Below are 21684 nucleotides of genomic sequence, written 5' to 3'. Positions count from 1 at the left end.
GAATTGTACAAATCCTTTGCTGCAGTGGTTCAATATCTTGACCTACAGTCTTAATTAATCTGTATCACAAGCCCATTTTTCTATGTTTTTTTCTTCTGTACAGAAATTCTGAATCAGTTACTTGACATGAAAATAAAATAAGCAGCATTCTAAAGATGTTTTAATGAAGGACTGGATTAATGTGATAACATGTATGTTAAAATCTTAGCAAGTAGTCCAACCTGCCTTATAGTCAACAAAGACAAGCGCTTCTGCAGCACAAGTTACCTCAAACTACATCATGAATCTAAAAGAGGTCACATGAACTGCATTGTAAAAATGTCTATGTTTCCACCAACTTTAAATGAGATTACGGTAAATATAGATGACTATACTGCAGAAATCTAAAGTTAGGAAAGACCAGTCCTGTTCAGATGAAACTGAAACTATTTCTCAGATGTTTCTTTTAATCTATCTGGATCTGAGTTCCAAAACATATATATTTGGTTTTGCTGGTTTTGTTTGTTTGTTTGTTTTACAGTTGGAGATAACTTAAAAAGAAAACATCTCTGAAAATTCCTTAAAACGATATCTTAAAAGAATCATTATTCCAGGTATTAGGCTATACAAAGACATGTTAGGTCAAATGCTTTATAGCAGGTAATTTCAGGGAAATCATTGCCTTTAAGAAACACTCAGTGATTACAAATTTTAAAGCCTCTTAGTTTTATTTTAAATATTGATGTGGGTTTTACTGAGCACATATATACATCAAAACCACATACAGTCTCATCTCAAAAAGAATGTTCAATAAAGCACTACTGACCACAGATACTTAGAAAGCTCTGGAACACCTTTCTGATATTTTTCAATAAAATTATTTGTAATATTAACTCAGATTATAATATTAGTTCAATTCAGAAAATATTTTTTATTTTTTTATTATTCAAGCCTTTATACAGAACTACTTTGGAATTTTTTCAGTGTACAAAAGATTAATAGAAGGAGTCACATTTCTTTTAGGTTGCACAAAAGAAAAGTGTCTATCTAAGGTATAACTGGATAGAAGGTTCATTTTGGTTCAAAAAATGAGAAACTGGTGAACTCTTTCAGTAACACTAGAGAATGCTATCAGTAACAGGTAACCTTTCATGCTTGTTATGCTTGCACTTAGTTTAATCTAAAGAAAGAGAACAAAAGTCATAGATTGGTTTGGGTTGGAAGGAACCTTTAAAGACTAGTCCAACTCCCCTGCTATGCACAGGGACACCTCCCACTAGACCAGGTTGCTCAGAGCCCCATCCAACCTGGTCTTGAACACTTCCAGGGATAGGGCACCCATAGCTTCTCTAGGCAACTCGCCACCCTCACAGTAAAGAATTTCTTCCTTATATCCAACGGGAGTCTACCCTCTTTCAGTTTAAAACCATTGCCCTTTGTCCTGTCACTACAGGCTTTTGTAAAATGTCTCCCTTCATCTTTCTTATAAGTCCCCTTCATACATTTCAAGGTCTTTCCAGAGCCTTCCCTTCTCTAGGCTGAATAATCCCAAGTCTCTCTGTTGGTCGTCATAACAGAGGTGCTCCAGCCCGCTGACCATTTTTGTGGGCGCTCTCTGGGTCTGCCAGAAGTGGTGCCAGAAGTCACTGTTCCCACAGCATTTTGACATTTCTGCTTGCAATCAAACCACTTAATGAACAGTGTAACAGTTTAGCTTAAGCCCACTTCTGTCATCTGGCAAACTTTGCACTGGTCTAGTTCCATGGAAAAAAAGGAATATGTTGAAAGGAATATTGACATCTCAGAAAGTGATGAGGTATTTCAGGTTAACAGTATCTCAGTTTATCAGTGCATCATCTCTTAGAACACATTTGTCAAGAGTTCTAAGCTAACCAGCAAAAAAAAAAAAAAAAGACTTCCAAGAGCAAAGGTAAAATCCACCATAAATTATAGTAGGATTAACAATAAGAATTCCCATTTACTTTTCGTTAGACATCAGAACACAAAATTTCTTTTTCATATGTAGTGATTTCTCATATCTCTAAGAATTAAGGACCCTTCTCTCAGATGATGCATACCAGAACCAGTAGGTTCTACAGCTATGCTTAAATACATTTCATCAGTACAGTTCTTCCCTACAGTGGATGAAAAGACAGGAATTAATCCAACCAACATAACTTGCAGTTTGAAATGTTACCAATTTCCTAGGCATTCTGTATTGGGGTTTTACTCAGTTTTTGGTACAGAAGATACAAACAGAACACATCTGTTAACTATGTTCTGGAATTAACCTCCACACAAAACAACACCAGAGACAGTCCCAGTTAAGGACCTTCAAAACACCAACAATGGAGTCATAGCATAACTTGCTACTTTCAGTCAGGCAGAGGCAGAAGGATGCTTTATTACATAAAGTTTGTGATCCTAAAATCATCCTAAGATCCTACCTTATTAAAACACTCTCTTGTTGGAAGAACAGGAGGTGCCAGTGGTAGAGGACTCTTAAAGACAAGGGTCAGATACAGGCATGGGTTAACTCGGGCTGCAAGACAATGAGGCAGTTCAGCAGAGGGATCATCTACAACAGCTGGTAGCAATAGGACAAGGGGTGATGTTTAGAAGGGCTAATGCCTTCAAATTGGAAAGAGGAGAGGTTTAGATTAGATATTAGGATGAAATTCTTTACTGTGAGAGTGTTGGGGCACTGGAACAGGTTGCTCAGAAAAGCTATGGATGCCCCATCTCTGCAAGTGTTCAACACCAGGCTACATGGGGCTTTGAGCATTCTGATCTAGTGGCAGGTGTTCTTGCCCATGGCAGGGAGTTTGGAACTAGCTGAAAGGTCTCTTCTATCACAAACCATTCTACAATTCTGTGAGTTAGAAATACTTAAAAAAAAAAAAAAAAAATCAAAACTAAAAATATGTCACACCAACCTACAGCCTTGAAGGGAATTGTAACAACCAGAAAAATAGTAGCTACAGGTCTCTCTACATACAGCTCATGTTTTCTCCAACCGCAGCATACCATTTGGCAAAACAAATAACATTTTGTTCTAAAAAAAACTTCCTTATTGCTGTACTGTGCCAAAGGCACAGAAGTGTTAAGATCTGCAAAACCACAGATGATATTGAGTAACTAGATGTTACTCAGTAGAGAACCAGAGGGCTTGTTGCTCAGAGACTCCTCCAAAAAAGTTAAAATCCTCACTGCAGAATTAGATGAGATACATTCTTGTTATCTGAGAGCAATCAAGTGTTTGAAGAAAGATGTCCAAAGACACAGATCAAAATAATACATAGGCCACACAGTTTTGAGGTCATCAAAAGATCATCACATGAATGCAAAACTCCACACATTTTAGCCAAAGAAAGTCCCTTGAAAAACAAGCACAAAGTCTTTGAAATAAACCTCTATACCAAAAATATTGGAAAACATAGTCTAAATAAGGTCCATATATTTTCAATTCTGGTAACTTATTTCCATTGCAAGAATAACCACTGATATAGATGGATATAGTGGGAAACAGATAGGAAGGGAAACTAGAAGGAAATAGGTATTTTCAATTAAATATGTGGCAGAGGAGTATTCTATATATTTTCGCATAGGTATAACGTCCTATTTGCAGGGCTAACATAAAACCAAATCCACGAAGAGATGACTCCCCAGAACATCTACAATAAGCAAACTGGCCAACCATCTGTGCAAAAGGAGTGTAACTTAAACAGAGAAAAAAATAAACAGATCCCCAGTCCAACAGTCGAACAGCACACCTGATCAAACAAGAGTCTAAGCGTGAAAACATTCTGGTTTGAATTTAGCAAAAAAGAATATGCAGACCAGGAAGACTGACGTTAATCAAAGCTATCTGGATTTGCCCATATATCTAATACTTCTCTGCACAGCTCAGTATTCAAGTGCATTTTTGAGTTATTGATAACATTCAAGGCACACCTCTAGTAAACATTATTGACATGCCAGATGCTGGACTGCCTGTCTATGTGTGTTTTTCATGTAATGCAGTTACAGTTAGAGCACTCTATAAGAAAGCACTAAATTACATCTTAAAACCTGAGATATTTCAGACTCTGCTTCTAGCAAAGAAGCATAAGTGAGAAAATACCCACTCATAAGGGCTAATCTCAGTTAAGGACTTACTACTACTTCTTCAGTGGAGTCATTAAGCAAAGACTAAAAGATTAATGGGACCCCAGTCAAGGAAAATCCAATCTAGCCTCTCTTTATACACTTAGCTGGAGCTAGGGGCCTCTAGTCCATGCTCCCAATACTGTTTCATAGTATATGGTAAGAAAAATACAGCACGTTATATAAACCGCATAAAAAAAAGCAAATCAAAGAGGTCTCAATCTCTCTCCTTTTGATCCTCCTGAAAGACATGGGATACTCCTCTGCCATATATTTAATTTAACATATCCATTTCCTTCCAGTTTCCCCTTCCTACCTGTTTCCCATTATATCCATCTATATCAGTTGGTTATACTCACAATGGAAGTAAGAGTTACCAGAATTCAAACACATTTGAGAAATTGAAAATGGTGCTTACTTTTCCTTAAAGGGTTGAATTCAACATTAAAAGCGGTAAGAAGACATTTCATATGTTGATGCCAATGACTTCTATGTAATACATCATCTGGACAGACTACAACACAACTAGTGAGACAATCTCAGTGTCAGTTTGGTACTCATGCTGACAGGTAGCATGTGGTAGAGGCCATTAAGTGCAAAGCATTGGTTTTATCTCAAAAACTGAACCTATTTTCAAGTGGAGCAGCTGGGATGTTACATAAAGAAACAGGATTTAATATCTTGCTTTTCTTATTTAGTGTCAGAAAAGCATTGCTTTCCATTTCTATATACAAAGTAGACTGAAAGAAAGGTTTGACTAATGACAGCTGCTTCTATGTCACATTTATTCTGTGTTCAGAGTTTGGGAAAAATACAGTAATTCTTGCGGAAAACATAATAAAATTACAGATCAGTAGAAAAAATTGAAAAAATCTGTGGTTTTCATTTTTGAAAACAGAGAAAGTGATCTGAATGATACAAGATCAGTAACAGGCGCTGTAGGCTTTCATTCAGAAGTGACTTGCTTGCATCCAACGTAAATTTGCAGTGACCATTTACCACCTAACAGCTGTTCAGCAGCCTACGCATGATGATATGGTAGCTTTTGTTGGAGAGGTGTCCAGGTGACAGTCACAGTTAGTTACCATCCCTGCTGGTAGTCTTGAATAGCATAACGGAACAGTAAGACCTAGAGACCATAATAGCCTGTGTCTTCTAGACAGAAAGCAATTCCAGAACAGGACAACAAAAAGGTATTTCTGAAATTAGTAGTGTCTACCCAATGTGTAACAGGATGTCAATTTAAGGTGTAGTCAATATAATATTTTTTATGAGAACTTGTGGTTTAACCCCAGCCAGCAGCCAAGCACTGCACGGCCACTCTCTCACTCCCCCACCAGCGAGATCGGGGAGAGAATCAGAAGGGTAAAGTGAAAAAACTCATTGGTTGAGATAAACATGATTTAATAGGGAAAGCAAAAGCTGTGCATGTAAGCAAACAAGGCAAGAAATTAATTCACCATTCCCATGGGCAGGCAGGTGTTCAGCCATCCCCAGGGAAGCAGGAGTCCGTCACACGTAACAGTTATTCAGGAAGACAAATGCCATCACTCCAAACCTCCCCCCTCTTCCTCCTTCTTCCCCCCAGTTTATATACTGAGTCTGATGTCATATGAATATCCCTTTGGTCAGTTGGAGTCACCTGTTCCACCTCTGTCCTCCCAAACAGCCCCAGTCTCCTCATCAGCATGGCAGTACAAAAAGCAGAAAAGGCCTTGACCCTGCATAAGCACTGGTCAGTAGAAACAAAAATATCTCATTATTATCAATGGTGTGTGCAGCACAAATACAAAACATAGCCCCATACTAGCCACTGTGAAGAAAACTTACTCTACCTCAGCCCAAACCAGGACTATTTGCATTTTGCATGGTTCCACGTAAAATCTTTGAGACACCTTTTTTTATTTATGCTAAGGGGTTTTTCTGCTAAACAAATTCCACAGATTGAAATGGCAGGCTGCAGAATCAGTCATTTAGTATAACCTACCAGTATGTTATCATTACAATGTACTTATTTTGTACTCTGGCAGCAAAAGAAATAATGAATTAGGAGATTGTCTCTTTCCATTCCTTCTTACTGTGAAAGAACTTGTACTTACAATGCAGAACTGTAGACTTACGGAAAATATTTTGCATTTTGGAGGTTTATATTCTTTTTTCCTACTACTATCATCATTTAGTCAGCATAAATTCTGGGCTTCATACTGCTCTCTTCCATACACAATATTTAAAACAAGAAGGTCAATTTTCCAAGTACTATTCAGTTTTGCTGGTTCCTTTCAAAAAAACCCATTTGCTCAGCCTTAGAATTATTACCTTAACAGAATAGCATAGGGCTCTAATGATCTATTCCTTATGCTTACAAAACAGTATAAAATAAGGAAAACCAAAAGCTCATAACAGCCACAACTTTGCTAAAAGCTGAATCATATGTTATTTTAAAAGTTACCATTTACATATAAAAAGCTCCTCAGTATTTATAGCAGTCAAGCAAATAAATGCACTAAAAAGTACTTCTGAATCAAAACTATGTTATTTAGATTCCTGATGTAGCATGCAGCTGTGATACCACAGAAAATTTCCTTACTCTTACCAAACTTTCTAACATGGTAAAACGCATATTCCAGTTACAAAGAAGAAAAAAATAATTCATTTTACCTTTACAATGTGAGGCATTCACTGTAGGTACTTCTCTCTGGTCTACTACTGTTCATTAAACAAGTATGTGGGAAGCATGTTTGGGATCCAAAAATGTCACAACTCCTTTAATTCTAAATTGCCATTGAAGGTGGCCACCCCCTACCAGGACAACCTTCTGAGGGTGTTTTTTCTTTTACTGATGCTTCTGCTAAGTAAGCTAACTAACTCCTTGTTGATGACACCAAGGACCATAAACAGCCTATTTCTACTACTTCATTTTTGCCTTCTCCTGTTGAGAGCCTACCAAATCAGACCATTTTTCTTCAGTTGAAGAATATTGCATTATATTTATCACTATAGCAACTAACTTAATTGATTTGATGCAGGTTTCTCTTCGACCATAGGATGGAGCCACTATCCCTAAGTATAATCTAAACATTTAAGAAAGAAAAAATTATCAGTTTATCATTTTACCACATCAATGGGAATATAATTGGGCTTCAGACATTAAAGTATAAATGACAGTCTAATGGGCTGTACATGTACACCCAGAACATGCTTTATAAATACGCTTATCTGCAAGAGGAACTCAGAGTATCATGTATCATGTTTACTGGTTGCCCTCAGTAATAGGGATGACTATTGTACAACAATTTCCAGAAACAAAGATTGACAAAGTAATTAGGAGAAGGAGAAGCAATGTTCAAATAACTGATTCAGGAATAAGTTTTGTCATTCTAACAGATTAGAAATGCATATAAGCAAGGTAGATTGAAAATTTTATTTACAGTGCTATAAAAAGATGGAAAAATGGAAAAGTTCTAATTTTGTTTTTGAAGCTGCAGAGACTGATTGTAGTAAAATGATACAGTGAGAAAGAATCCAATATGAGATTAGTGTAATTAGTTTGATAATATATTCACCTTTATTATTTTTTACAGAATGAATGCTGTTTGATATCAGAAATTTAAATAGGTATACTTCCATATACCTGAATATTGTGTGTGGAAAAACACAGAACACCTTACATAGTCAAGTTCTTTCCTTTTACTTCTTTCCTTTTACTTTCTAAGAAATATGGCAAGCCTGTTATTTTTAAAACATTTTTAAAATCATCATGTCTCCCTCCACACCCAGTTATCCTTTTCTTCAAAAAAAGCATCAGATGAAAAAAGTCTGGTTAAACTTTAGCTGATTTTTAAAAGAATTCATAAAATCTTAAGTGCTACTTTAGCTAGAAACGGCTTCATTTTTTTTAATCTTGATTTTAAACACCTTCCCTCTTTCCACAGAGCAAAAAACATTTTTTGCAATGTTTCAAATATTACCGCTAGAAAAAACGTTCATGGTGCTTCATTAACATTTGGAATTGCAGTTGTCAAATCAGTGAAGCATTACATAAATGGTAGAGTGTTTTGACACTGCATATTTTAAGCTGCATGATGCTTTTCAGTGCTATAAGAAATGAAGAGAGTACTACATGTTTGAGGAACACCATCTACGCTGGCTGAGAGAACTAATCAGAAACTAGTCCCTTAAGCACACCAGAAAATGCCTTCAGATTACCAGCCAACATTTGTATTGTACAGCATCAGTAAACAATGAAAAAAATAAACAATGCACAATACGTAATAATTCAAAGGGACTTCATTCCTTAGAACAAAATGTTGTCAAACCTCTCACTGCTGAACATAAAATGTTTTTAAGTGTCAGAGTTTATGGTTAACTCTTTCTGAGGCCATGCTAATAGAAAATATACGCAGAGAAGAACTCACATCCTCTCATAAAAAGCCTGGGACTCTCCAGGCATTTCTAGCATAAACTTAATAAAATATTTCTTATTACTAACATCCAGATGAATTCCCTTTACACTTGAACTACTCATCCTGTAATATGCACTCCCAGCATACACATAAATTCGTTTAAATCTCACTATGTTGTTTAGTATATCCTCTGTATTAAGAGATTGAATATGGCATTATGAACAACATTATATTATTATTTAAAAGTGTGGCCACTTTAATGTGATTTTTTTAATGAGAAGTGTAACGTAAAATGTGCTAAATTAAAAAATAATTACAAAATATGTTATTCTTTTTGGAATAAGCCATTTACACTGTCACCAGTATGAAGAGTCCTTGTAATATGCAAATAAAAGTGAATTACAGGTTGTCTTAACCAATTAAAATTTTGTTTCAGAAAAAAGAACCAAAATAAAACACACAGAGAAATGTGAATATAATATAGTTGGAGGGAATGGAATATAGGGTTAAGAAATGCAGCAGTATGCTCCTGGAAAACAGCATCTATTTCCTATTCATCATAACCTACACCTATTACAGCTCAACAAGACAAGTCTACAAAATCTTTTATGCGACAGCTAATGAAATGAATACACACCATAGGTAAATTACAGACCTCTTCATCTTAGGCTGGGAAAATACACTGTAGATTCATTTTGGCAAAGCTGTGCAGGTCTCTCCTGATAAATTACATTTTTTTTTATTATTGCATAGAAACAGTTCTGTCTATTCCCTTTGAAGCTTTCCCACTCCGGTACTATGGACTAACTTGCATTCAACAAAAGTATGGGCATTAACTCTACATTATTTAACTGCTTGAAAATGATTCTTGCCAAGAGCAAAACAAACAAACAAAAAAAAATGGAAAAAATAGACCTTTAAAAGTATTACGTACTTGATTCTTACAGATACCTTATCCACAACTCAATGCGATTAATCGACAATCTATCAAGCCTGAAAAAAAATATACAAAACTCTGATAGCCTGAGGTGAAGCTCTGAAACTGACAAAATGAACTAAACTATGCCAAGGAAGTGGCAGGGTTTGTTCCAATGGAATTTCAGTCAGAGAATCACATATGATCCCAGGGATGTTGACACTTCTCACTTGATTAAGCTTGTGCTTCCTAAAAGGATGAATACAAACAAAACAGCTCCTTTTCGTGGACGATGGATGGAGTTAGGAGAGTGTGTACACGCAGAGAGCAGTCGGGGAGAAATCTGGTAATATCTGATAATAAACAGTGAACAGTGGGTCACAGTTACTGCCGCTACAAAGTTTGTTTCTAAAATCCAAGAGATGTTACTGTTTGGACTGGAAATGCCACATCTACAACCTAAGGACATCCATCTCATTCTCCTGAGAAGCAGCAGTACTAAAGTATCGGTCTAACTGCTTTACCATAAAGGACTGAGGAGAGACGTGTTGAGGGGCAAGTCTAAGACAAAGTACCTATGCCTGCCAGCTTCAGAGCTTGGCCTTTGCCAGAAGCATTACCTCAGGTGGGAAGGGCGTAGACCTATGCCCAGCAAACGCACCACAACAAATATGTACTTACTGCAGTAAGCGATTAGGAGACTGGCCAGGATCATGATAGCCCAGAAAGTTGAAGACATGCTTGGCAAGGTGTTGGCATCTTTCCTACTGCTTCTCCTGGGAGATGGAGCCATTGAAGCCACTTCCCCGGTGGGGGGGAAAGTCAGACAGTTTCACCAGCCAGCTCTCCCCTTGACTGATGGCCTTTCTCCAGGTGTAATCCTCAAGGAAGGCATCTTCCAACGACCCTGCGGTTTATCATCAGCAACATGGTTCTGTTGCAGGAATCATCTTCCAGCCAGAAAGCCAAGACGACTCTAACACCTGCGAGACTTGGGTACAGTGGCCACTGCCAGCTTTCTTTTTGTCACTGTGGTGGGATTCACTGGTGTGGAGGGTTTCACTGCGGCTTGGACGCCACGCGTGCTGCTGAGCTTCGAAGATGTCCCATGAACGACCCTCTTTTTACTTTTTTTTCCTCTTCTTTCCTTTTTTAATTTGCAGAAGTTGTTCCGCTTGTTGTCCTCTCCCCCGCCTCCCCGCTCCCCGGGGCAGCCCCCGCCGGTGGGTGCGGGCCCTGGCGGTGCTGTCGCGGGGCCTCCCCCGCCCGCCCGCCGCTCTAGGGCGACCCCCGCTCAGGGCGCCGCCGCCGCCCAGCGCAGGGCAGCATGTCCGCGGGGGCCGCCGGCACCGAGGGGCGAGGGCAGACCGGGGCCACCGCCGCCCACCCGCGGGGCAGGGCTCGGCCGGGCAGTTCCGCGGGGCGAGGGCGATCCGCGCCCCAGCGCAGCGCCCGCGGGGGAGCGGGGGGCGGCGGTGCCCGCCAGCTGCCGAGAGCAGCGGCGGAGCCGGACAGCCCCGTCCCCCCCGCCCAGTCCAGCCTGAGCTCCCCTCCCAGCTGGTCCTGCGGCTCGACGGGGCGAGAGGCGGCCGGGACACTTCAGGTGGGAGGGTCGCGGTGGCAGGTTTTCTCCTCTCCGTGCGCCGCCCGCACCGCTCTCAGGTTCTGCCGCTACAGCGGCGCCGGCCCTTCAAGTAACGAAGCAGGAGGAGGAGGAGGGGGCCGGCGGTCACGCCCACAGGTGCACAGCGCTCGGAGGACAGCGGTCCTTCCCCCGCCGGAGGAGCGCTCCCGCACCGGGTCCCGCATCGCCCCCGGCCCCGCTCCGGCCCCGCTCCGGCCCCCGCTCCCCTGCTCGCGGGGCGGTGCCGCACCCGGCGGGTGTGGGGAGGGAGGGACCGCGGGAGGACTGTTCCCGCAGCGGCGGCTCCCGGCCCTGGGCGGCAGGCGGTGGGAGCTGGGGCCGAGGGGCGGGAGGGCGAGCCCTGTGGCTCAGCAGGGGCAGAGCAGGGTCCGGCCCCCAGCGTCTGCCCACGGCCTCCCGCGGAGCGATGGCTCGGGGAAGCCTCTGGGCGGGGAAGGGAGCGGGGTTAGTGCCCGCCTGGAGCCCTCTCGAGGAATCTGTTCCCGACTGAGACGGGGTCTCGGCTGAAGGAGAAGTGGCCCAGAGAACTCTCTCTCCGCCCCTTCACCTGCACGGTGCGGCTCGAAGTCTCCACGGTGCATCCTGCCTAGACACGACCATGGGTGTAAGAGGAAACAATTCCTCTTTCTGTATCCATCTGCAGTCCTTACGGATCCTTATGGGGACATCGGTTTCTCTCACTGAAACGGCAGCGACACATCAATATGAAACCCAGTTTAGAGAGCTTGGGTTTGCATATCTGCCAGTAGCCCTTACAGTAATAATAAAAAACTTAAATATTTTAGGAGGGACCAGGTAGTCGAGGTTTTCCATTCGGAGTCTCCATAGCAATGTCTTCAAATTAATATTTTAAGTTCTGCAGAAGGTAGTCATGTTCCAAGTACAGGCAGACTTGGCAAGAGTAGAAGAGGAGCTTGGTCGCAAAATGTCCCCATTGTCTCCTCCTTTGTTTTACTTGCATAATGAAAATACCATGAAAAAGCTGTTCCATATTCCTTCAGAAGCCCAGGTTTGTCTGATTTTTACCTCTTAAATATCTGGACTTAAAATTGCGTATGAATGATGCAATATTTACAAGACAAAACTGTAGGGACTTTTTAAATACGGCTATACTTGACTAGATACTTATAACTAAGTTCATTTTTACACCATGAGGACACTGCCAATGTAATCTCTTTGATTTTAGAGAAGATTTTCTGCCAGACTAGTTTCATCCTGAAATGGTGGGGCAATAGGTTTATGTTTTCAAACATGCTTCACAGAGATGAAGCTTTAACTATCATTTCGGTACAACTACATTTGGGTACCTGAACACCTCTCAAGATGTGACTTTCTTTTCCCTTATTTTCATGGGAGTTTCTTTTCTGTTATATTTAAGAACTGGAATAAAACAAAACGCAAACATTAAGACAGCATGCTAAGCTGTATTCTTCTCCCCGATATCATTTAAAAGAACATTTCATTATTACTTTGTATGTAGAGAATAAATCTTTGTAACACCTTCTATCCCTGACTTAGACACTATATTTTCTCTATAAGTCAATATAAATTGCATATGTCCTTTGGAATCCTGAAGTATTACTTCAGTTTGATATTAAAAAGTTCTGTTTCATCATGAGTTTTTTAAAAAAATAGAACTTTCAAAATTCCTAGTCTCAGAATAAATGTAAATAAGTGTTAAGCAACAAAAATGCCTTGGCATGACATGCTGCTGTTCGCTCCAATTCCAGGACTAACATGTAAATTAAGCAGTTTTCTGTATGTATGAAAAAAAATAAATATTTCCATTACAGATGTGAGTAATGAATGTACAGTTGAATAGCATACTTTAAATATTACTAAAAAGAAAAAGCATAAGTATCTTGAAAAGAGATATATAGATTGGGAGACTTTAAAGCCACAAGGAATATCTGCAGTGGTATATAGGACACTATACCTTTCAGTAGAGTGCACAGAATTTTATATAGTAAATCTTAGAGTTTACCCAAGAAGTTGTGGTTATACAAGAGGATTTCCCTTGGAAATACATCCAGCTTTCAGTCTGAGGAGTGGGAGTCATGATTACTGTTCACCTAAATAAAGCTTGAAGATTGATGTAGAAGCTGAAGTCTTGCTTTGATAATTCTGAAAGCTGACATTGTTCACTTGAAACCAGGTTAATTCCCATGTCAGAAAACTACTCAGTTACTCAGAAAGTAAGGTACCACTCACTGGACACAGGAACCACCGAGCTGGGGCCTTTGTGTTTCTATACAACTACCTGTAATTGTTTTACATAACGCACTTTATATTAAGAAAGATTTTCAAACATTGCATTCTGATTTGATTGTCAAAGACAAGATAAGACTTAAAGTCTCTCTTAAAATGTAATTTTAGGTCACTCCTGATTTGTTCTGTAAGTATATGTTGATCCCCAGTAACAGCTTGGTTGTTCTGCGCTGTCTTATACGGAAAAGTATTTGACACTGCTCACAAAGTCTTACTCAATGAAAAAGTGGCAGAATGTGATCTCAAATTAATTTGCTTGCCTCTTTCTTGACATGTCCCACTCACATTGATTTTCAAGGAAAATGTGTGAAGTCTGTCTTCAATGCCTCCCTCATCTCACAGGAAATTCCCAGTATTCAGACCTGTATGTACAGAAAGGTAGAAACAATGATTAAAATCAGGGACAGATGTCTGAAAGCTGAAAATAAAATAGAAACTCAAGTTAAAAGCTGTATATCAAAGTGAAATACCCTTTTCAGAAATCAGATTTGTTCTTTGTCAAAGACACAGATCTCTCATTCTGCCATTGCTGTTGGAAGAGGTAATATTTACAAGGAAATTAAAATAATATTTAAACTATTTATTAAGATAGGCTGTGCCATTGCTCTAACTGAAATTATAAGCAAAATGTATCTATTGACTTAGGAACAGGCATAGTTTGAAGCCTGATGTATCAATGTGTCAGAGTTTGTTCATGATGTGTATATGCATCGCTGCTTTCTGCTAGAATGTCAGACCTGTAAAGCCTGTGTAGTGATGTTGACCTCTATTACAGATGCAACGTACAGAGGATAAATTTTAACATTCATTTAGCATCAAGGATGTACATGAGAGAGGGTAGATAATGTTCCTCAGATCTTTGCAGAGACACTTTCCGTTCTTTCTGAGTTTTCTTATTTACTTTGAAAATAAAAGGATTAGGTAAATAGTGGGTAAATTCTGCGGCAGTGCACTGATTTAATGTACTTCATAAAGAATTAACAACCAAAAACATTCAAGCCAACAGCTGAGTTTTTGCTTTAGATAAAGTATAATTATTCAGTTGGTTCTAAATGTTGATGTCAAGGAAAGAACAGGATAATATCTGATGTCATTGTTTACATCTGTTAATTTTGAGATAAATGTGAGTAAAATAGATGTAAAAGAATAGCAGCAGTTAAAACTTCTTTTTTACAATGTTAAAAACATGAATTACGTACAGAGCTATGTAATATAAACTTGTTGTTTTATCTCAACAGCATTTTCAAGGGAAAAGCAGTGGAGCTTAATACTAAGAAAGTAAGGACTTTGTTTATTTAACCATTTATATTTTCAACAAATTAAATGACTCTGTATGTCTAACAATCCATAGCACCTCTTTAACAACCATAGCAAGTATTAGAAAAAAAATAGAAGAGAATTGCAATTTTCTCTATCTTCCTTGAGAAGAAGGGACCAGTGGAGACCAGTCAGGGGATGCAGATTCATGGTTAAAAAATAGCAATGATTTTAGTTAGATTTTGTGAGAAGATTTTGTGTCTATATTTACTGATCTTAGGCCATCCTTGGAAAAAATGTTCTAACTAGACTCATAACTCAATGATTTTTTTTAAATACCTTCTTTAGTGCCCGTAATATTGACCATCTATTTAGTAGGGAAATTTTTGCTATTGGTTTACATGAAGCAGGAAATTAGTATTTCTGACAAAGAAAGAGAAAGGAAGAAGGAGAGACTGAGTGTGTAGATGTATGCTGATTTCATTGTGAAATTATAATTTGGAGAGTTCAGTCCTTCAATAACAGAAATGATATTTGAGTCTAAACAGCAGTGAACTGCATATGTCTGAAACTATGGGATAAGAAACTTAGTTCCCAGCCACTATTTCAGTGAAAGTCTTTATTTACAGAGTACTTTAAAAACTTGTGAGAGATGTTTTGATATGTGTTCATGGAATGAGCTTTTTAAGGTCAGTAACAGTAAGGTCCTTAAGAAAAATCCTCCTAATGCATAGTCAAAATATATTTAGAGGGAAACTGTTGACCGCTCAGTGACCAAAGCCAAGTCATGTTGCTTTATGTCACTGTATTGTCTACATGCCAGGTGCTCTCACCAATAAGTGCTTTTGTTGGTTTTTGCAAACACATAACTGCAGCCTGTTACTTGTAGGCTGTGCCTTTTCACTGATCTTTCTGTAACAGAATCAAGCTACTAGTTAGTAGCGTTTTTTTTGTTTTTCTAGCCAATATTAGTTTAGCTGGGTTTTTTTTCTAACTTTAATTGTCCGTCAGTGACGTTATAGATATTGTTTGATATAGATACAGTTTGAAAAGCTGTATGTGGTTTTGATTTAACACGAAAGCTTTCATAAGTTATAGGAAATCCTCACCCCATAAAACAAAATACATGAAGTTGTTCACTGACAGCTATGTTAACCTGTCCAATTATTTGCAAAGTCAAACATTTTTAAAAAGCAAGAAAGTGACAGTGGGAATGTGTTGCCAATACAAAACATTTTTATACCTGTCTGTATAACTACTGTGTTGTCACAACATCTGCATTATCATCCTGACTGAAGTTTATTTATCGACTTTACACTACAGTGGAGAAAAGCCATGAAGGAGAAACATTTAAAGATGTATTTTAATTCCACTTTGTGTCAAAGGCAAATCTGCTGGTTTTTTTTTTTTTAATTTGGCACTATCAAAACGTTTCTGCCATTTTTTTAAACACATCCTCGCTATAAATGACCAAGAGATTAAATTAAGTTCTGTAAAATTACTGCATTCTCACTTAGATCATGAAAATATAGAGATTAAAAAAACCCACTTTACCGTTGGCAAAAGAAGCCCAAATATCAGATTTAAAGTTGGGTTATAATAAACTACAGCTCTTTATAGCATGTACTATTAAAATGTATTTATGATGTGGGTGTGTAAAATTGTTTCTTTGCATTGAAATGCCTACAACTGATGTGGCAGATAAGTACATTCCTGTCACTTAGCAACCTTCACTTGTTCCAAAAAAAAAAAAGGGATATCTGAAGTGCTATTATTGAAAGTGTCTGGAATTTAAAAAATTACCAAATCATTCAGAAGTGAGTCATTACCTGAGCTACAGTGATGTAATATACTGGATTTGATAGCAAGAACAGAAATAACTAACTTGCATATCTGGATAATTTAGGAAGGTGAGTTATTTTAAAAAATTAGGGAATAAATCAGAACATGAAACAGCAAACAAACTTGAAATAAATCCAAACATGGTAAATTGCTTTCATTACAGCAAATAGAGAATAAGAGGGATATGAAATCACAACTATGAGCAAATTTCTCTCTTGGAAGTTGCATAAATTATTAATCAGCTCAGTTGTGAGTTAGGTGTAGTTTAATTTGTGCAATCAAGTGAAAGAGACACTGAATCCAGTACCTGTTTGAAAATGTCCAGAAAAATCTGCTTTTGATGCTTCATAAATAACACATGCAATTCTTTTACAATAGATTTAAAGCAAGGAAATAATACATTACTTATTTGGGAATTTATTATACTTCGTCTTTTTTTCATCTAATTTCCTTTAACTTTTTTCCATTCAATGACATACCATGATTTGATAACTTACACATCATATATGTGTTAAGTCACAAAGACCTAATTTTTTTTTGTCACTCCTGTATTTTTTCTGTCCTGTATCTGTTAGTTTCCCTGCACTGCATTCTGTAGGAGGGAGAAGTCAAAATATCCTATACTTGTCTGTATATACGATCAGCATCTACCCATTAGAAAGAAAAAAGCATCGTTACAGGTCTGGCAACTGCATGACCCTGTCTTTCAGGGAGTGTGCTCTGAAGCCACCAATGGATTTGCTATGTAAATCCTTATTTCCTTTGAAACTCTGTGCGATTTTAGCACAAACACTGGAGAGGTAAGGGCTCTTACCTCTAAGGTATGAGGCTAACTATGTGTCTTCTTGCCTTTCTCTGGAAATCTCACCACTTCTTCACAAACCTTGCTGTAGGAGAAGAAAGGAATGATGCTGTCTGGAGGCAGAGTACAAGGTTATGTTCCGAGAGCTGACTTCTGTTGATAACAAAGCCAATACGTTTTCTGAGCAGCTCTTTGACAATGGTTTCAGTGTCTCTTTTTACCTTAGTTTCTGCTGGAACCATGAATTGTTAATAGTTTTTTTTTTCTGTAAAGATCTAGAGCTTTTTTGATTAAATGTTCTGTTTGAAGGTGAGGTAAGACACAAACATTTAAAAAATGTATTTTTAAGAACTCAGTGATAGGGCAGTGAGTACAGATGTGCTCAGTGTGCACTGGTACTTGAATGGTTAAATTCACCATGCAGCAATATTGTCGATGAGTGAATAGTAGGAAATTTTCCCAGGAAAAGAAATCTTGACAAACCAAGCAAAGCTGCAGATTTAAAAGCTAGAATTTTCATCTAGAGATGATAAGACTTACAGAGAATGTGGTTCCTTTGCATTCTCTCATTTGCCAATTCAACTGGTTATTCTTTAGAGCAGGCTGAAATGGTGTTTCCGGTATCATTATCCTGTCTTTAAGAAAGCAGCTAACTTTCTGTAATCAAGAAATCCCTCAAATGAATTATTGCCTTCCTGAGTGGAAATTAGAAACTATTGGTTTACTCTAAACCATAGTGTACAAACTGCAACCAAGGAACCTGATGGACTTATTTCGAGAAGTAGATAAGCTGTCTCTTAAATGATACTGTTGAGTAGCAGACAAGGGTTGAAATGTTCAGTGTTTTTTCTGGTCAGCTGAAAAACTCAGTTCATCATCAAACATCATCTGTTTCTGTCATCTAAAACAGGATTTTAGATGTGAGGAAAAGAAGGGGTACTAGAAGGTAAAAGGGATAGTAAATAACAAATAGGAGAAATTCACTAGAGATCTTGCTGGTAAAATAATTGTCAGTTTGGGATTCTTGACTTTGGGTGGGATTTTTGGGGGGACAGTGGAAGGCAGAACAAGAGGTAGAGAGATGTCAGTAAATGCTGAATTATGGGAGGGCTATTTTTTCATAAGCAGTGGACATTATTGATTCTAAAGGTGTCACATCCATGTACATCCCGTAAAATTTTGTCTATGCTGAAGCATGACTTCAGATAAAATGTTTGACTTTCACAGAGCACTAAGCTCCTGAAGTTCAAAACTGGGAAGTGCAAAGTCCTGCACCTACAGAGGAATAACTCCATGCAGCACTATGGACTGAGGCCAACAACCTGTAAAGTAACTTTGCAGAAAAGGACCTGAAAGTCTGGTGGGCATCAAGGTGACCATAAACCAGCAATATGCTCTTGCAGCAAAGAAAGCCAGCAGCCTCCTGGGCTGCATTAGGCAGAGTGTTGCCAGCACGTTGAGGGAAGTGATCCTTCCCCTCTAGTTAGCACTGGTGAGACATGTTTGGAGTGCTTTGTCCCATGCTGGACTGACACAAGAGGTAGTACAGGAGAGCACAAGAGGGGTATGTCCATCTCTCTTCAGTGCAGCAAAGGGCTGAGAGGAATCAGAGGAATCAGAGCATCTGTTGAAAAAAGGCAGGCTGAGAGAGCTGGGTTTGTTTATTATCAATAAGAGAAGGGGTGTGCGTGGGTGTGGGTGCATGTACATGTGTCTTATCAATGTGTATGTCTTATTAATGGGTCCTGATGGGACAAAACAGATTCTTCTTATACAAAGAAAGGAAAAGACACAATAGGTACAAATTAAAATAGAGGAAATTCCACTTAAGCATAAGAAAAAATATTTTACTTTGAGGGTGATCATACACTGGAATGGGTTGTGCAGCAACATTGTGCAGCTTTCATCCTTGGGAATACACAAAACCTGTCTGGACAAGGTCCTGAGCAGTCTGGTGCAATTTTGAGCAGGGAGTTAGGACTGGACAAATTCCAGAGGTCTTTACCACCTTCAGCTGTTCTTTAAAAAGTAATTGAACAATACTAAATACAAATAAATAAATAAATAAACAAATAAATAAATAAATGCATACATACATACATACATACATGGTCTTACTTCTTTTCAAGGTATTTGACTCTTATCTAAGACACTGAACAATATTTGTGCTTTCAAACAGCGTGATGAGGGCTAGGTACCTCAGCAGAAGATCTGACCATAAGTCAGCAAATGGTGCATGCAGGTTAAGAAATAACTAGTAGATATCCACTTTGAAATGTTGAGGATAAGGGAAACTCCTGCACTCTTATTAGGACTCTATGTGCTTTTCCATCCACCTGGATCTTATCACAGAACCTACTGCTGAGGCCTGTTACCTATAATCCTTCCTTCTAACCAAGTATTGTGTTTAGAGGAGAATGAAGTGGTGGCAATAGGGCAGATCCCACCCCGTGTCCTCAAGGCCTCCTAGTCATTACAACATTTGTTCAGGATGTATGGGAGCTCAGTTCTGTTCTGTTCTCTGCCATGGGCAAATCTGCATCAATCAATGGTTCTATAATGGAGTACTTATAATCCCCTTGTTGAAAAAATGTCACTGTACATGTAATAAATCAAGACTTACAGGTCAGAAGGAGAAAGTATAAAAGTGAAACCATAGCTAACTATTTATATGGGCATTCACCTTGAGAGGAGACCAATCTTTTCATGCCAGATCCCAGGACAGTTCATAGAATTTTAACAATGATGGTATGATGTGCATAATTATGAAAAAGACAGGCCATTGAAGAACACTGATGTTAAAAACCTTTATTTACTAGGTCCTAGCTTCCATGCTTTGTCTGTGAATTGAATGATATCTCATGTAAATATGTAACTTCCATGGCAAATTTGATATCACATTGCAAATAATGAGATAACCCATGGCATTGACTTTCTGACATTGAATCAATTTCCGACCAACACAGCTATTTTTCTGAATAGTTACATCTAGGACAAACAAACAAAAAATTGGTACATTAGTATTCACAACAATGTTTTCTGACAAGATCAAACAAATGTTACAATTAATACACTGTTATTCACTCCTCTGAATGCTCTCTTCCTTTAGACTCACATTCTTTTTCATCTTACCCAGACTAAGTTTGTTTCTCTTTTATTAGTATAAACACTTAATTAGGAAATTAGGGTTACTGGAAACAACAACTTTCTTGCAAAAATATTTTTAAGTTGTCCAAAACTTGTTTGCTTTCTCCTCTTCACCTTCATTTTTTACCCTTTAAAATCTGAAAGTTGCAAAACAAGAAGTCAGATGCTTCTTCACTGTGTTTGGGATTAGCACAATCCAAATTAAGCAGTATTATGTAGTATTTGTGCCTAGCGCTTCTCCATATAAACTACACTTGCTGTTTACACAGAACCCATACCTAACACTGGAGCATCTATGGGGAGCAGGGACACGGACATGCTTTGCTCTGCCATACCTGTGGCACTGCACCACTTGTGCCAGCTCTAATGGGGACCCCCCCATGTCTGCCTCACCTTAGTGGGGCCCTGTGTTTTCAGAGTACGATTTGATGCAGCTGAGGGGTGGAGACCTGGCATGGTGGCAGAAAGGGATCGAGTCAACTGCCTATGGATCATGTGCAAGTTCTGGTGGCATATGGCTGGCTGAATGCAGGAAGCTGTAGAATACTACCCTTTGTGAATCTTGCCCAGAGGGCAAGATAACAGCGTTATCTTTCTTCATTATGGAAAGGTATTTATACAAGATGTGGAATATGCAGCAGCGTAAGTAGGAAGACAGAGAGGCTCAACTGTGCAGGTTAACTTAACATTTCATAGAATCATACAATAATTTGGACTAGAAGGGGCATTTAAAGGTCATATAGTCCAGCTCTCCTACAATGAGCAGGGACATCTTCAACAACATCAGGTTGCTCAAAGCCTGATTCAACCTGACCTTGAATACTTCCAGGGTTGGGCCATGTGCCACTCTGGGAAATCTCTTCCAGTATTTCACCACCCTCATTGTAAAAAAATTTCATCCTTAAATCTAGTCTAAATCTACCCTCCTTTAGTTTAAAACCTTTAGCCCTTGTACTATTACAACAGGCCCTCCTAAAAAGTTTGACCCCGTATTTCTTATAAGCCCCCTTCGAGTACTGAAAGCTCATATTAAGGTCTCCCCGCAGCCTTCTCTTCTTGAGACTGACAACCCTAAACCCCTCAGTCTTTCCTCATGGGAGAGGTGCTCCAGCATTCTGATCATTTTTGTGACCCTGCTCTGGACCGTCTCCATTTGGTCCATGTCTTTCTTGTGCTGAATACCCCAGGACTGGATGCAGTACTCATTTCATTCACAAGACTTTAATAAGAGATAATTCCTCAAGTGTTCAGCCATTAAAACTGGTTCACTGGCACCCTA

At 38.9% G+C, this 21684-nt stretch overlaps 1 protein-coding gene across 7 annotated transcripts in view; it reads right to left on the bottom strand.

Annotated features, from left to right (window-relative positions):
* TAFA5 (TAFA chemokine like family member 5) overlaps positions 1-11193 on the bottom strand; it is a 507380-nt gene extending 496187 nt beyond the window's left edge. For all 7 annotated transcript variants that reach the window (XM_032688536.1, XM_032688532.1, XM_032688533.1 and 4 more), the window contains exon 1: positions 10126-11193. In XM_032688536.1, coding sequence (XP_032544427.1) covers positions 10126-10237 — 112 coding nt within the window. In that variant the 5' untranslated portion in view covers positions 10238-11193. The remainder of the gene's footprint in view (positions 1-10125) is intronic.
* Positions 11194-21684: the final 10491 nt, after the last annotated feature.

The sequence above is a fragment of the Chiroxiphia lanceolata genome, chromosome 5 (assembly GCF_009829145.1).
Source record: "Chiroxiphia lanceolata isolate bChiLan1 chromosome 5, bChiLan1.pri, whole genome shotgun sequence".
Taxonomy (NCBI): Eukaryota; Metazoa; Chordata; class Aves; order Passeriformes; family Pipridae; genus Chiroxiphia; species Chiroxiphia lanceolata.
Note: the sequence above shows the minus strand (reverse complement) of the source record. Positions and strands in the feature narration are given on the sequence as shown.